The 16,556-nt window shown below is 44.9% G+C and overlaps 1 protein-coding gene across 1 annotated transcript; it reads left to right on the top strand.

Moving 5' to 3' along the window:
- The first annotated feature begins 9,195 nt into the window (after nucleotides 1–9,195).
- LOC125553042 (Galactose oxidase/kelch repeat superfamily protein) lies at nucleotides 9,196–16,484 on the top strand. Its single transcript, XM_048716791.2, has 16 exons — nucleotides 9,196–9,386; nucleotides 9,481–9,578; nucleotides 9,707–9,845; nucleotides 9,932–9,960; nucleotides 10,088–10,184; nucleotides 10,268–10,323; nucleotides 10,443–10,550; nucleotides 11,231–11,287; nucleotides 12,035–12,126; nucleotides 12,747–12,831; nucleotides 13,372–13,524; nucleotides 14,770–14,864; nucleotides 14,990–15,172; nucleotides 15,257–15,360; nucleotides 15,904–15,973; nucleotides 16,079–16,484. Exons 1-16 carry the CDS (start codon nucleotides 9,301–9,303, stop codon nucleotides 16,136–16,138), a joined length of 1,512 nt encoding a protein of 503 aa, XP_048572748.1. The 5' UTR covers nucleotides 9,196–9,300; the 3' UTR covers nucleotides 16,139–16,484.
- The last annotated feature ends 72 nt before the right edge of the window (nucleotides 16,485–16,556 follow it).

Genomic DNA, 16,556 nt, shown 5'->3' on the forward strand with positions numbered 1-16,556 from the left:
ATCCGGGATCTAGTCCAGGTGGGAGACATAGAGATTTGCAAGATACATACGGATCTGAATGTAGCAGACCCGTTGACTAAGCCTCTTCCACGAGCAAAACATGATCAGCACCAAGGCTCCATGGGTGTTAGAATCATTACTATGTAATCTAGATTATTGACTCTAGTGCAAGTGGGAGACTGAAGGAAATATGCCCTAGAGGCAATAATAAAGTTATTATTTATTTCCTTACATCATGATAAATGTTTATTATTCATGCTAGAATTGTATTAACCGGAAACATAATACATGCGTGAATACATAGACAAACTTAGTGCCACTAGTATGCCTCTACTTGACTAGCTCGTTAATCAAAGATGGTTATGTTTCCTAACCATGAACAAAGAGTTGTTATTTGATTAACGGGATCACATCATTAGGTGAATGATCTGATTGACATGACCCATTCCATTAGCTTAGCACCCGATCGTTTAGTATGTTGCTATTGCTTTCTTCATGACTTATACATGTTCCTATGACTATGAGATTATGCAACTCCTGTTTACTGGAGGAACACTTTGTGTGCTACCAAACGTCACAACGTAAATGGGTGATTATAAAGGAGCTCTACAGGTGTCTCCAAAGGTAGATGTTGGGTTGGCGTATTTCGAGATTAGGATTTGTCACTCCGATTGTCGGAGAGGTATCTCTGGGCCCTCTCGGTAATGCACATCACATAAGCCTTGCAAGCATTGTAACTAATGAGTTAGTTGCAAGATGATGTATTACAAAACGAGTAAAGAGACTTGCCGGTAATGAGATTGAACTAGGTATTGGATACCGACGATCGAATCTCGGGCAAGTAACATACCGATGACAAAGGGAACAACGTATGTTGTTATGCGGTCTGACCGATAAAGATCTTCGTAGAATATGTAGGAGCCAATATGGGCATCCAGGTCCCGCTATTGGTTATTGACCGGAGATATGTCTCAGTCATGTCTACATTGTTCTCGAACCGTAGGGTCCGCACGCTTAACGTTACGATGACAGTTATTATGAGTTTATATATTTTGATGTACCGAAGTTAGTTCGGAGTCCTGGATGTGATCACGGACATGACGAGGAGTCTCGAAATGGTCGAGACATAAAGATTGATATATTGGACGACTATATTCGGACACCGGAAGGGTTCCGGAGAAGTTTCGGATAAAACCGGAGCACCGGGGGGTTAATGGGCCTTATGGGCCTAATGTGGAGAAGAGGAAGGGGCTGCCAGGGCAGGCCGCACGCCCCCTCTCCCCCTAGTCCGAATTGGACAAGGAGGGAGGGGCGGTGCCCCCCCTTTCCTATTCTCCCTCCACCTCTCCTAGTTGGACAAGGAACGGGAGGGGAGTCCTACTCCTACCGGAGTAGGACTCCTCCTGCGCGCCTCCATAGGGCCGGCCGCACCCCCCCCCTTGGATCCTTTATATACGGGGGCAGGGGGCACCTCTAGACACACAAGTTGATCCACGTGATCGTTCCTTAGCCGTGTGCGGTGCCCCCTGCCACCATATTCCACCTCGGTCATATCGTTGTAGTATTTAGGCGAAGCCCTGCGTCGGTAGAACATCATCATCGTCACCACGCTGTTGTGCTGACGGAACTCATCCCCGAAGCTTTGCTGGATCGGAGCCCGGGGAGCGTCATCGAGCTGTACGTGTGCTAAGAACTCGGAGGTGCCGGAGTAACGGTGCTTGGATCGGTCGGATCGGGAAGACGTATGACTACTTCCTCTACGTTGCGTCAATGCTTCCGCTGTTGATCTACAAGGGTACGTAGATCACACTCTCCCCTCTCGTTGCTATGCATCACCATGATCTTGCGTGTGCGTAGGAAATTTTTTGAAATTACTACGAAACCCAACAGATGGCACTTTCATTGTCACACCAAAGAGGCACTTTGTCACAAGTGACACCATAATCCTTTAAAGTTTGCCTCATCCATAAGAGTTGTGCACAACAACTACCGGCCGCAACATACTCCGCTTTGGTGGACGAGAGAGACACACAACTTTGCTTTTTGGAAGACCAACTTACCAAAGAGCAACTAAGGAATTGGCACCCTCCAGAAGTGGACTTCCTATCCACTTTGTCTCCCGCCCAATCGGAATCCGAGTACCCTACAAGCTTGAAGTTTGATACTCTTGGGTACCATAAGCCAAAGTTTGGGGTATGAGCCAAATATCAAAAGATTCGTTTGACCGCCACATAGTGACTTTCCTTAGGTGCGGCTTGAAACCGTGCACAAATTCCCACACTAAACATGATGTCCGGTCTAGATGCACAAAGGTAAAGAAAGGATCCAATCATGGAACGATATACCTTTTGATCCACCACTTTACCATTGGGATCTAAGTCAAGTTGTCACTTGGTGGGCATTGGAGTGGAAGCCGGCTTGACGTCACTTAGCTTGAATCTCTTGAGCATGTCTTGAGTGTATTTGGATTGATTGATGAAGGTTCCTTCTCTTCTTTGCTTCACTTCGAACCCGAGAAAGAACTTCAACTCCCCCATGGAAGACATCTCGAACTTTGAGGTCATGAGAGCGGCAAATTCCTCATTGAAAGCTTTGTTAGGAGAACCAAAGATAATATCATCAACATATAATTGGCACACAAACAACTCCCCTTTGACCTTCTTAGTAAAAAGAGTGGGGTCGATTATCCCAACTTCAAACCCACGGTCTTGTAACAACTCGGTAAGGTGGTCATACCACGCACGTGGGGCTTGTTTAAGGCCATAGAGTGCCTTATCGAGTTGATACACATGATCGGGAAAGTAGGGATCCTCGAACCCGGGGGGTTGCTTGACGTACACCAATTCATTAATGGGACCATTAAGAAAAGCACTCTTCACATCCATTTGCGAATGGATTCAAGACGAGCGACGGGAGCAAAGGTTTCACTATAGTCGATACCCTCGACTTGGGAGTAGCCTTGTGCTACCAAACGAGCCTTGTTGCGAATGATAATCCCATGGGAATCTTGCTTGTTCTTGAATATCCACTTGGTTCCAATGACATTGTGGCACCAATCTCCACACTTTGTTGCGCTCGAAGTTGTTGAGTTCTTCATGCATGGCATTGAGCCAATCCGGATCTTCTAGCGCCTCATAGACCTTGAGAGGTTCCACACAAGAGACAAACGCGTGATGCTCACAATAATTTGCTAATTGTCTACGAGTGCTTACCCCCTTTCTTAAGCTTCCAAGCACAATCGTCATGAGATGATCCTTGGTGGAGAGCTTGGAAGCAACCTTGGCGGCACGACGCTCTAATTCCTCCTCGGTGGTGAGTTGAGGAGCGGTTAATTGATCATCTTGAGCGTCGTCATGAACTTTTTCTTGGTCTTGAACTTGCTCGGGGGAGAGAACTTGACCTTGGGCATCACTCGGTGTGTCAACACCGTCTTGAGTATGATCTTGCCCTTGGTCTTGTTCATGAGGTTGAGGGCCTTCACTTTGTTCTTCGGAAGCGTGTGGGCCTTGGGTTGGTGATGGCTCCACTAGAGTGGAGCATTGTCCTTCTCCTTCGGCCACAAGGGGTTCCTCAATGGGTAGGATGAAACCAACACCCATTCTTCTTATGACTTGAGGAGGAATTTCATAACCTACATCACAAGTGCCACTTTGCTCCACTTGGGAGCCGTTATTCTCATCAAAATCCACGTTACACGTCTCCTCAATAAGTCCCGTGGATTTATTGAGGACACGGTAAGCATGAGAGTTTGTAGCATAACCAACGAATATGCCCTCATAAGCTCTAGCCTCAAATTTAGACAACCGAACGCCTTTCTTGAGAATGAAACACTTACACCCAAACACCCGGAAGTACTTGAGATTGGGCTTGTTACCGGTGAGTATCTCATATGGAGTCTTGTTCAAGCCCTTGCGGAGGTAGAGCCGATTGGATGCATGACACGCGGTGTTGATGGCTTTGGACCAAAAGTTGTACGGAGACTTGAACTCCGCCATCATGGTCCTTGCCGCATCCATCAACGTCCGGTTCTTCCTCTCCGCAACACCGTTTTGTTGAGGGGTGTATGGTGCGGAATATTGATGCTTGATTCCCTCATCACTAAGAAATTCATCCAAGGTGTAGTTCTTGAACTCGGTGCCGTTGTCACTTCTTATTGTCAAGATCTTTGCATTATGTTGACGTTGTGCTTCATTTGCAAAGTCAATGACGGTTTGTTGGGTCTCGCTCTTCCTCTTGAAGAAATACACCCACGTGTACCTTGAGTAGTCATCCACGATCACCAAGCAATACTTTCTACCTCCAAGATTATTGAAGGATGGGGGCCCAAAAAGATCCATGTGAAGGAGCTCCAAGGGCCTCTTTGAATAAATGATAGTCGTGGGAGGGTGAGCCTTCTCATGTAGCTTTCCTTCGATACAGGCACTGCAAGCACGGTCTTTAACAAAACTAACATTCGTTAGTCCACGGACATGGTCCCCCTTTAGGAGACTTTGCAAAGATCTCATATTGACATGGGCTAAACGGCGATGCCAAAGCCATCCCACATCAACTTTAGCCATTAGGCATGTCGCGGTCTTAGTGGGTCGCTCCGAAAAGTTAATCACATATAGACCGTTCTCGACATGCCCAACAAAAGCTACTTTAAGAGTCTTGCTCCACAAGAGGGCCACGGTATCAATGTCAAAGAAAGTGGCAAAGCCCATGATTGCAAGTTGATGAACGGAAAGTAAATTGTATGCAAGGGACTCAACAAGCATGACCTTCTCGATCGTGAGATCATGAGAGATTACCACCTTGCCAAGTCCCAATACCTTAGAGGATGAGGCGTCACCCCACTCGACATTGGTGGGCATAGATGGAACTTTGTGCACGTCCACCACCAAGTCCTTGCTTCCGGTCATATGATTTGTAGCTCCGCTATCGAGCAACCATGATCCACCACCGGAAGCAAACACCTACAAGAGATCAATGCTTGGTTTTAGGTACCCATTTTGTAATGGGTCCTTTGATGTTAGTAACAAGGGTCTTAGGAACCCAAATAGACCATTCAATGTGCTCATGAAGAGAACCAACAAATTTGGCATAAACATGCCCATCACTAGCTCGGCATAACACATAAGAAGGATTAAAATCGCCGGCTTTGTTGGAAGAGGTGACATTGCCCTTCTTGACTTTGTTCTTCTTCTTCTCCTCGGGGACACTCTCTCCTGCCCTCACAAAGGTTTGCATGAGGGGAGGAGGTCGTTTGGTCTTGTCATTCTTCTTCTTGTTCTCGGAGTCGGGGACGTACCCAACCCCTTCCTTCGCCACACCTCCCTTTTGGTTGATCAAGATATCGTTGAGGTTCTTCTTGCCTTGTATGCACGTCGCAAGACCTCTCTCAAGTTGCTCCTTCAACTTAGCATTTTCTTCAACAAGATGCATATGCTCACAACACGGGTTAGTAGCATTTGCATTATCAATCAAAACCATATGAGGAAAAGTTGCTTTCTCCATAGTTAGCTTCACTTGGAGTTGATCATGAGACTCCTTGAAACTAGCATGAATACCCTTCAAGGCCTTGTGGGCCTTGTCAAGTATATCAAACTCCTCTTTGAGTCTAGCAAGATCAACCCCAAGTTTGGCCTTCTTGGAATTTAGCACACGAGAAACAACGGGGGCATGATCATAATCTTTCTCTAACTTAGCATGATCAACGTTGTGTGACTCCTCAAGAGCCAAACGAAGACCACACTCTTCCTCAAGAGCATTGGAAAGATCTGAAATCTCATCGGCATAGTCATGACTATGCCCTTCCATCTTCGAGATGGTGTCTTCGTGAGCCTCGATCATGTCATTGGCCTCACCAAGTTGTTCCAAGAGAGCAACAAAGTGCTTCTTGGATTTTCCCTTGAGTTTGCCCATAAAGGCCTCAAACTCGTTAGCCTCCACATTAGCTCCCTCAACTTCATTAATGCAATCCGATGGGGAAGGATGATTAATGATGGTAGTTTTGATGTTGGAGGTTACCTTGTTGGTGGCTTTAGCCATGAGGCACTTGGCGTTGATGCTCTCGTTGGGTGAGTCGAAGAGAGACACTCGTGACGTTGTTGCAATGGCAACGGAGGCCATGGCAACCGACTCATCATCTTCATCATCATCATCATCCTCATTGTACTCTTCTTGCACAACCAAGGCCTTGGGAGGAGTCTTCTTGGTGAAGTTGTTCTTGTTGGGGAATGACTTGGCCTTATCCTTTCGAATGAGTTTGCCACCATTGTCTTCCCTCTTCTCATACGGGCATTCCGCAATGAAATGACTCACGTTGCCGCAATTGTAGCAAGTCCTTACACGTTGCTTGCCCCTTGTGCCACTCGAGTTGTTTTTGCTAAAGTTGGGCCTCGAGTTTTTCTTGCTCCCAAATTGCCTTGAGGCAAGTGCCATGTGTTCATGATATGCATACTTTGTATCTTCGGGGTTGCTCTCCTCTTCTTCCTCTTCTTCTTCTTCCACGGTGAGCTTGGCCTTCAATGCAAGGTTAGGCTTCTTTGCCTGTTGAGAACGGAGCACCGCATTGTCGGCGGTCTTGTCCAAAATGTTCATGGCCACAAACTCATCCAACACCTCGCTTGAGGTCAAAGTGTGGAAGTCCAGTCTTTGGCAGATGACGGAGGACATGGCCTTGTGGTAGGGCATCATTGCCTTGAGGAATTTGCGCTTGATCCAATTGTCATCCGTGTCCTTGCTCCCGTGATCTCGTAGTGAGACCGCGAGTTTGGTGACTCTCCGATAAAGCTCACGAGGTTCTTCATCTTCCTTCATTGCAAACTCATCGGCCTCATCTTGTACCACTTCATAGTTGGAGCGTTGAATGCTTGCGTTTCCCCGGTAGAGAGACACCACATAATGCCATGCATCTTTGGCCAAGGAGAAGGGACGAAGATGAGGTAGGTCTTCGGGTGGAATTGCATCTTGAATGATGAAGAGAGCATTCTCATTGAATTGATTGTCCGCGGCTTCTCGAGGAGTGAAGTTGCTTGGATCATGTGGGTAGAAGCCTTCTTCAATGATTCTCCAAAGGTTAGTGTTCACATGATTTAAATGACGTTTAAAGCGATAAACCCAAGAATCAAAATCCTCATTTTTCACAATCTTAGGAGGAGGACCGGCATGATTCAAATGAGTAGAAGGAACCGGTCCACCATAAATAAGTGGTGGTTCCACATGGGCAAAGATGCCGGTGCCATTCTTGCCACTAGAAGAAGGAGCCTTTTCACTACTAGCTTCCCCCTTGTCGGGGATAGCATCCGACACCTTGTTGGCGGGATCCCCCACTTTCAACGGTGCGGTGGAGAGTTTAAGCCCCTCAAGAAATTTAGTGAACATGCTTTCAACTTCGGTCGTCATGGAGGTTTTCAATGTCTCCAAAGCTACATTGAACTCCTCACGAGAGACCGAAGTTCCCCCATCGCCCGTAGACGAGATAGGATTCACACCGGAGTGTTCCTCCGCTCCGTCTACGGTATCAACCATACTCTTCGGACGATAAAGTCCTTAATAAAGAGACGAGGCTCTGATACCAATTGAAAGGATCGATATGGTTGACTAGAGGGGGGGGTGAATAGGCAACTAACAATTTTTAGCGTTTCTTTAGCAATTTAAACTTTGCATCAAAATAGGTTGTCTAGATATGCAACTAGATGAGCAACCTATATGATGCAACACTAATAGGAACACAAGCAAGCAAGATATAAGAAACAAATAAGCTACACAAGTAAAGGCACGAGATAACCAAACATGGAGACGGTGGAGACGAGGATGTGTTGGCGAAGTTCCTTCCCTTTGAGAGGAAGTACGTCTCCGTTGGAGCGGTGTGGAGGCACAATGCACCCCAAGAAGCCACTAAGGGCACCGTAATCTCCTCACGCCCTCACACAATGCGATATGCCGTGATCCCACTATTGGTGCCCTTGGAGGCGGCGACCGAACCTTTACAAATGAGGTTGGGGCAATCTCCACAACTTAATTGGAGGCTCCCAATGACACCATGAAGTTTCACCACAATGGACTATGGCTTCGCGATGACCTCAACCGTCTAGGATGCTCAAACACCCAAGAGTAACAAGATCCGCAAGGGATTAGTAGGGGGAATCAAATATCTCTCGGTGGAAGTGTAGATCGGGGCCTTCTCAACCACTCCCAAGCAAACCAACAAGTTTGGTTGGCTAGGGAGTGAGATCGGACGAAAATGGAGCTTGGAGCAATAATGGAGCATTAATGGTGGAAGAGGTAAGTCATCGGGGAAGAAGGAGACCCTTTATATAGTGTGGAGAAAAGATCCAACCGTTACCCACCTACCAGCCCGCGGCCAGCGGTACTACCGCGCATGACCAGCGGTACTACCGCAAGGCCGCGTGGTAGTACTGCTTGCAACCAAGCGGTACTACCGCGCCCACAGCGCGGTACTACCGTGAGGCAAAAGTCCGATAGGACGAATGGGAACTTCCGTGCATACTTCCGCAAAAGAACGAAAGTAGCAAAAACTCGACACAGTAGTACTGCCGAGGGGCGGTACTACTGCCTGGCCGCCTAGCGCGGTACTACCGCACGGCGAAAGCGGTAGTACCGCGGAGGTGCGGATGTAATTTTTTACATCCGCTCCTACTACCGCACCCGGGCGGCACTAGCGGGTGGGCAGCGGTAGTACGGCTCCAGGGGAGCGGTACTACCGCGCGCCTGCGCGGTACTACCGCAACCACATAAGCAGCCAGTCATCTGAGACAGAAAAACGGACGAAGCTCCAAGGAAGAAAGGAGGGGATACAAGAAGACGTGTACGTGATGATTCCACCCAAACCTTTCCAACACGGACCCCTCTTAATAGTACGGCTTTACTACGACTCTAATCCACCAAAAGGAAACGTAGAAAAGACGCCGTCTTCGTCAGTCTTCGAGGGACACCCAATCGTCTTGTGCCTAGCAGAGAAGAGTCTGGAAAGCTCATGGCATACGATTAGTCCGCAAATGCGTTGTCATCAATCACCAAAACACTTAGGGATAAATATGACCTTACAATCAGTCTCCATCTTTTCCCGGTCTCTCAAAATCGGCCACTCAACTGTAAATGTAGATTTTGGTTCGGTTTGAAAGTTTGATTTGAATATAGCCGGCCACGTCAGCAGCGGGGTCCTTCCTAGGTGGCGGTGTGAAAAGTCAGCTGACACAGGCCGGGCACAGTGGCCCACCGTCAGAAGGGGAACGAAGGGCTCCGTTCCGGCGACGCGACGGCCGCGACCGCGTCACCGGGAGTGGAGGAGAAGGGATGATGCAGCAGCTGCAGCCGACGCGGATGCACTGGGCGAGGGCCGTCCCCTCCGACTTCGGCGGCCAAGCCCCCGCCCCTCGCAGGTAACCGATCCCCTCCCCGCCGTCCATCGCCGCCGATCTCTCCCTCCCCCGATCCTTCCCGGCCTGAAAACTGAGCCGGCGCGTATCCCCGCAGCGGGCACACGGCGGTCGCCATCGGCGGATCCAAGGTCGTCGTCTTCGGCGGGTTCGCGGACAAGCGCTTCCTCGCCGACATCGCCGTCTACGACGTCGGTAAATCCCGCCCCCACCACTCGCTTCGCCTGCGCCGCCCGCGGCAGCTCAGCTCCACCCGAATGGGAGTCGGCTCTCCGCTCTGCCACTGTCTAATTAAACTCGCGTGGCCGATCCCCTTGTCGCAGAGAACAGGCTATGGTACACGCCGGAGTGCAGCGGCAGCGGCCCGGACGGGCAGCCAGGCCCCAGCCCGAGGGCCTTCCACGTCGCCGTGGTCATCGACTGTAACATGTTTATCTTCGGCGGCCGCTCTGGGGGCAAGAGGTTCGCCATTGCGCACAGCGCTCTGTCTATTAGAGTTTGCAGCATGTCATTGTTCCTTGTTTACAGTTTCGGTGTCTGCCTCGCAGGTTAGGTGACTTCTGGATGCTCGACACCGGTAAAGCCCTCCGTTCCATCGACCCTTTCTAGAATCCCCTGTTATGCTCGTTTTGTTTCGAATTGTACCAGGGATTCAGCGATCGCTAAGCCCTCTTAATATGCCTCGGTACTTCTTTTATGTTCAGACATTTGGCAGTGGTCGGAGATGACTGGCTTTGGCGATTTGCCGTCTCCCCGGGAGTTTGCTGCCGCATCAGCCATAGGAAACAGAAAAATTGTCATGTAAGCGATTTGTTCCCTACAAGTTCCGCCTGACAATATGTGTCTCATCACCTGTGATTAAGATGATGTTCATCCTTGTTCAGGTATGGTGGTTGGGATGGCAAAAAGTGGCTGTCTGATGTATATGTCATGGACACAAGTGAGCTCACAGCTCCCTTTATTCAAGCTGTGATGATCATTTAATGTATTTTGTTGAATAAGTTGATCATTCATTATTTTACTTTTGTTATAATCTTTTATGTATTTTCTGTTGGATAGTGTCACTTGAGTGGACAGAACTAGCAGTTACTGGATCAGCGCCACCTCCAAGATGCGGACATTCTGCCACTATGATTGAGAAGAGACTGCTTATATTTGGAGGCAGAGGTAATTGCCATTCCTTAATTTCGTTCATCTTGGGCTCTCTCAAAGCTCATGTTAGCTTAGATGACTAGCAAAGTCTCATTTCATATGTTGCAACAAGCTAGTAGTACTTCTCAAGTTCTCATGCCTTCCTGGTCCAACCTTGAAAAGCTGGCTGGCACTAGAAAGTATAATTCTGATTTATTTATAAATAGCCACCAAACATAAAAGATGATTGAAACTAAAGTGCTTTGTTGCACTTGAATACCTTCAACATTGAATGTTTCAAGAGCAGTGCCAGTATCAACCCCTTTTTCTAAGGAAAACTGGGAGGCCCCGACAAACATAACAAATAGGAAGCCAAATTGGAGTTCATGGGGACTCAAATCAGGTGGTGGGATTGTACATCCACTCCCACCCAAGTGAGCTAGGTTCTTTTCCTCAGCACCAACCCTTTATTGTCATTTAGTTAGTCTATGTGTATTACGGATTATTTATATTTTCCCTGAATAATTGTTAATTTCTGAAGAGCTATTATATAACTGTTCCGTGCAATCCGATTTGCTTGTAGGCTTCCTGTTGGGTATCAGACTATTCCTGAGTATAATTTTTAGTGCACTGACGATTTAGATGATTAGTGAGTTGCATAATTTTTTGGTCTAAAAAATCCTACCCCTGACTACTGTATATCTTCCTTCGAACAGGTGGAACTGGGCCGATAATGGGTGATCTCTGGGCTTTAAAGGGTATTACTGAAGAAGGTATCTCTTGCTATTTGTTGTTTAAAGGCTTTAAAGATCTTAATTGATGAGTACATGAACAAAACTCGTAATGCACTTAGAACTTCTTGTCTAGACAGTTTATGTAACGGAACTATTGCATGTATGACATTTCCTGGTCCGATCCGGGTAGGATGCAAGATCCAGTGGTGTGCTGCACTTTGGTTCCACCCCATGGTTGGTTTGATCTGGTGGGTCGGACAAGGATCGGACGGAACATGTCATATCTAGAGCAGGACTCTTTTTGCAAATATGTGTCATGATCGGTGGAGCTTACATACCTGTGTTTATAATATTGACATATTATTCCCTCCGTAAAAAAATGTAAGAGCGTTTAGATCACTAGTATATTTCTTTACAGAGGGAGTACATATTAAGGACACTATCCAGTGTATTGTATTCACATCTTCTTTGTCGTGTATGTCCACTCCTGCTTTTTTGAAGGAAATGGAGTTTGAGATGGCCCACCGGTATTATTTTGCTATCCTATTCCACTGAGGGATGTGGGGGATCACCCTTTTTTGTTGATATACTTCGCATGCTTATTTATACATAGTTTGTTCTCATTTAGTCCTTTTGCAGTGGTTACCGCACAGTTGTTTGAGTTTTAGTATGAAGTTGTGTTTCTTAGTTGATTTAAGTAATGGTTCACTGCAAATCGAAGCTAGACAATTACTGCAATATTTGTAAATTTGCTATTACTGAACCTGGTATTGTTGATTTTGGGAGATAATGAGACACCAGGATGGACGCAATTAAAGCTGCCAGGACAATCTCCCTCTGCACGATGTGGTCATTCAGTGACTTCTGGTGGACCTTATGTATGCAATCTGAAACCTTGATGTTTTTCTCTCCAACTGCCTAAGTATTAACAGCTGATATCTCTGTTGTGTGTATCACATATTTGGAAGGTTGATTTCACTTGATTATTCTGTTAGAATCAATATTAATCGTGGTACCTATTAATCATCGGGTTGTTTGCTATCATGTCAAGCTTCTATTCAGCGAAGCTTAATGTCCGATGAACGTGCATATAATGGCCCTCGGGTTTACTTTTGTCGGATAAACAATTAAATAAACTTTGTTTTATCTTCTGTGGAAAATTATTTGTTAATATTTAGTATCCACTTAGATATGAGTTTGTGGAATGCATTAGCTTTGATTTAAACTTCGCTCTGATCTGGTGAAACAAGGCTTAGCTACCAAAACCTTGCTCCCTTGTTTTTAGTTACATAATAGGAAGTTTATTTAGTGATCCAGAAATAATAATAAAATCATTCTTCTCTTGGAACCTGAAACAAAAAGTTTGTTACATTTTACAGCTAGAATTAATGTATCAGAAAAGAATTTCCTCTTGGGGGCTTATCTTTGGTTTTCTCGTCCAGTTTCGGTTATGCAATAACATTACTAACAACATATAGATCTTGGATCTTGCTGTCAGCTCTTGCTATTTGGTGGACATGGAACTGGGGGTTGGCTAAGTAGATATGATGTGTACTACAACGAATGTGTTATTTTAGACAGGGGTAAGCTCAAACGATATTTTTTTCCCTGCACATCCACTTTGGGGACATTGAGCATGAGTTTGCATCTTGTTATCAACTGAACACACCAAATCTTGTTATCGTATTATTGACACAGATGGTTTTCTGAAACAAAATACCGCGTCCTGGTAATTAAATTTAAAATGTGATTCCATAATTAACCAGCTTAGCCCCAAATTATCTAGCTTGTTTAGTACTATGAATTTGCTGAAACACTACAGATAGCTAGGATAAATGCCATGTGTCCACTCATTCTGCACACGTGCATCATATGTCTATGCTGTCCTGGGTGGCACATGCAGCATGTGTCCACTCCAGATCTGCATGTATTTGTGCAGACAGGTGTAGGTAATGATATATGTAAAATCTATAACATCCAAAATGTCATCTCGGACGGATTGGCCTGTTTCTTGCTTTGATTTGTCTTCCTTTAATTACTGTTCTTTTGTTGGAGCAATCAGCATCGCGTATGAATTTTCGGCATTGTATCTATTTTTGCTGACTAATACTTTGGTATCCCAGTCTCTGTTCAATGGAAGCGCTTGCCAACAAGTAATGAGCCACCCCCTCCTCGGGCATATCATTCTATGACTTGCATAGGGCCTCGGTTTCTTTTATTTGGTGGCTTTGATGGAAAGAATACCTTTGGCGATTTGTGGTGGCTTGTTCCTGAAGGTATATTAGTATCACATCAAAGGATTTTTTTTTCTTGGAGATTTGTGGTGGCTTTGTTGGAGATTTGAAGTTTTAATTTGTATTGTGCAAACAGCAAACCGTAAAAGCTTTTAGAAGCAATATTATGTGTTATCATATGTTGGCCTGTGGTTTGAACTATAATCTAGTTATTACACTCGCCATATTTTCTACTCCATCAGTATCATATAGGTGTTGTTTTAGCTGTATGCACAGATAACTAAGAATAAATCAATTTATTGTCTTTAAGCAGATTGCAGAAGTTTATCAGTTAGCATATTGGTAGAGTACTTCAAGAAGTGACATATGTTTCCCCTACTAACGGCGTACATATCCATCTCTGTAGCATCGTATAAATAAGTAATCAATAGGGGCATTTGGTGGATAATGTTACCTACAAAGAACCGTAATGTTTATACTTGCTAAGATAATGCCCTGACTATGTACTAGTTACCGATTAACACAGCAATATGTTTAAATTAAGCTGGCTATGGCACAATGTGTTAAATCTACACGACCAGTGAATTGTATTAACCCTTAGGGATGGAAGATGCACATAACTTGGGTTGGTACTTGTATAAGCAGCCAATGTGCTGCACACTTCACACAGGCAAACCAAATTGTTTTAGTTAATGGAAGAGATTTCTCCCTCGGCATCTGCATCCGATGATGCACACGATGAACCAATGAAGATATTGGTCCTCGAAACTTCAAGAAATGATACATTTAAACATGGAGCGAACTTGGAATAAGATGCTTGGAGGGTTTTGTGGGGATATGGTCGTGTCCCGCCAATCATGGTTAGATACTTGAGTTCTTACATGTGTCAGCACTAATTTATAAGAAAACAATTAAATATGTAGAGCTGTTAGTGTTGAGTCATATTCTGCCAGTCAATACCCAATTGACCCTTAGCGTCCACACATTCTCCAGTAATGACTGGTGAATGGTGAGAAGAATTTTGTCGGTTTACAAAACTGCCAAGGAAAAGGAATTCATCTGACTCAGTTCAGTTACTGATATTATTTGCTACTTGTAACTAGAGGTGTTGGAAATTGCTAGAGCTTATGGTTATTGTTCATGTTTGCATCTGTTTCCTTTTCTGATTGTAGCCAGACACTAGCTAGATATTCTCCTTTGCTGTAAACTCTTCTGATCTACACTTAGTAATGTTTAATGGAGAAAGATAATCTCTGCTTCTATAAACTCTGCCCGATTGACGTTCAGATGATCCTATTGCCAAGCGGGACTTGGTTCCTGATGTTGGTTCAGACAGCAACCATAGCACTGTGACTGGTGATGCCCAACAGTCTGCAGTGAAGGTATGTTTTCATACACCTGAAGTTCAGAAGATCTTTGTGGGGAGTAAAATGAGAACCAATGTCGATTTTTTTTATGACATTAGAATTTAGAACCTTGCAATCACTAAAGAATATGATTGTTGCAGGAATCAGAATCACAATCTGATGAATCTCCAATGTTGGAGTTGGCCAAACGATTGGGGATTCCACTTTCTATAGAACCTTCAGCAAGTTTTGTTGACGAAATCAATGATAGAGAACTAGTGGAATTATCATCTAGGCTCATTGGTGAATCACTTCCTACCACCGACCAGCTTGCATGTATTCAGGTGCTGATATCTTTCCTTTTCTGCGATTCTTTGAAATTGTGTTGGCTTCCAAGGAAATGGGACATTATTGTATATGATGTACAGGCACTTCGTGATCATTGGAGAAGTTCTCCATCCAGCTCAATACAGCTCCAGGAGCTAGGCCCTCTGCTGAGGGACTATCAACGTATCATTATCCGTCGCTTTGTGTATGGTTTCATTCCTCTATTCACCCTCTGCATTATTATTTACACATTTTAAGTATTCAGTTTTCCATAAATCAAGAAACAATGCGGTGGAACAATGACACGACTTTGCAGATAGTTCCATCTCTGGCCTATTATTATTCTCTTCTTGTCATGATAATAATTTCAACTGCTAGATATTAATCCATTCATCCATTTTGTTGTCTTTTGCACACACAATGATCTGGAATTGTGCAAAACAAAATGTTGCCAGTTCATCACGTGGATTATGTGTTTTATCATGTAACTAGAGGCATGTTTTCATGTCATTTATACTTAATTCAAAAGGAAAAACGAAAAACAATCGAAAGTGGAATATGCCTTTTTTTCAGTCAGACTAGTGGACTTGCTGGCTAAAAATTGAGTAAGGCTGTATGGGTAACCCAACCATGGTCAGAGCTTGTTATGTCTGAAGAAACTATAGCACAGGAACTAACAATTATTAAAGTCCTGCCATGAGTATTTCACATTGACTATATCTTCATTTCCATTGCTAAATGGATGCAGGGAAAACCCATCCCCGACATTCCTTGAAAGGGAAGATCACCGACTCTTCCATTTGAAAAATGCCTCGCAGGTATATGAGCTCCACAGGCGACCATCTACTCCTCATTGTCCGATGCACGCTCATTTACCAGTTTCCCCTACTTACCCAGTGCTTTGTATTTCTTATATACTTCAGTTGCGCATGGATGACATCCCCATCTTACTGGGCGAGTATAGAACTCTGCTTTCCACCTGAGAGAGGTCCACACAACTATTTTGCTTGGTAAGTGCATCTGGGCTAAAACCATTGTGCTACGACCATCGGTTCTCTGCTTCTGTGGTTTCCGATGCCCAGGGCAAGAAGGACGACAGCCCAGCCACCTAGGCCCTAGGGCAAGCAAACAGACCATTGGTGAGCAAAATTGATGAGGAAGTGTTTGTATTTGCGAAATGCATAGAAAAACAAAATGCCATGATCTATAATGTTTGTATTTTGATGTACAAGCTAGAATCTTCTTTTATTTTCTTGGATGTACAAATGTAATTTTAAAATTTTCGAAAGAAAGAGCTCCATGGAGCTACGGAGCAAATTAATTCTCATCCGCCATCATTTTAACATATGCGATCACATGCTTGTCACGTTGTTGGACAGAGATACAACATATACTTATTAT

This window comes from Triticum urartu, chromosome 4A (assembly GCF_056163025.1).
Source record: "Triticum urartu cultivar PI428250 chromosome 4A, HENAU_Tu73, whole genome shotgun sequence".
NCBI classification, from domain to species: domain Eukaryota; kingdom Viridiplantae; phylum Streptophyta; class Magnoliopsida; order Poales; family Poaceae; genus Triticum; species Triticum urartu.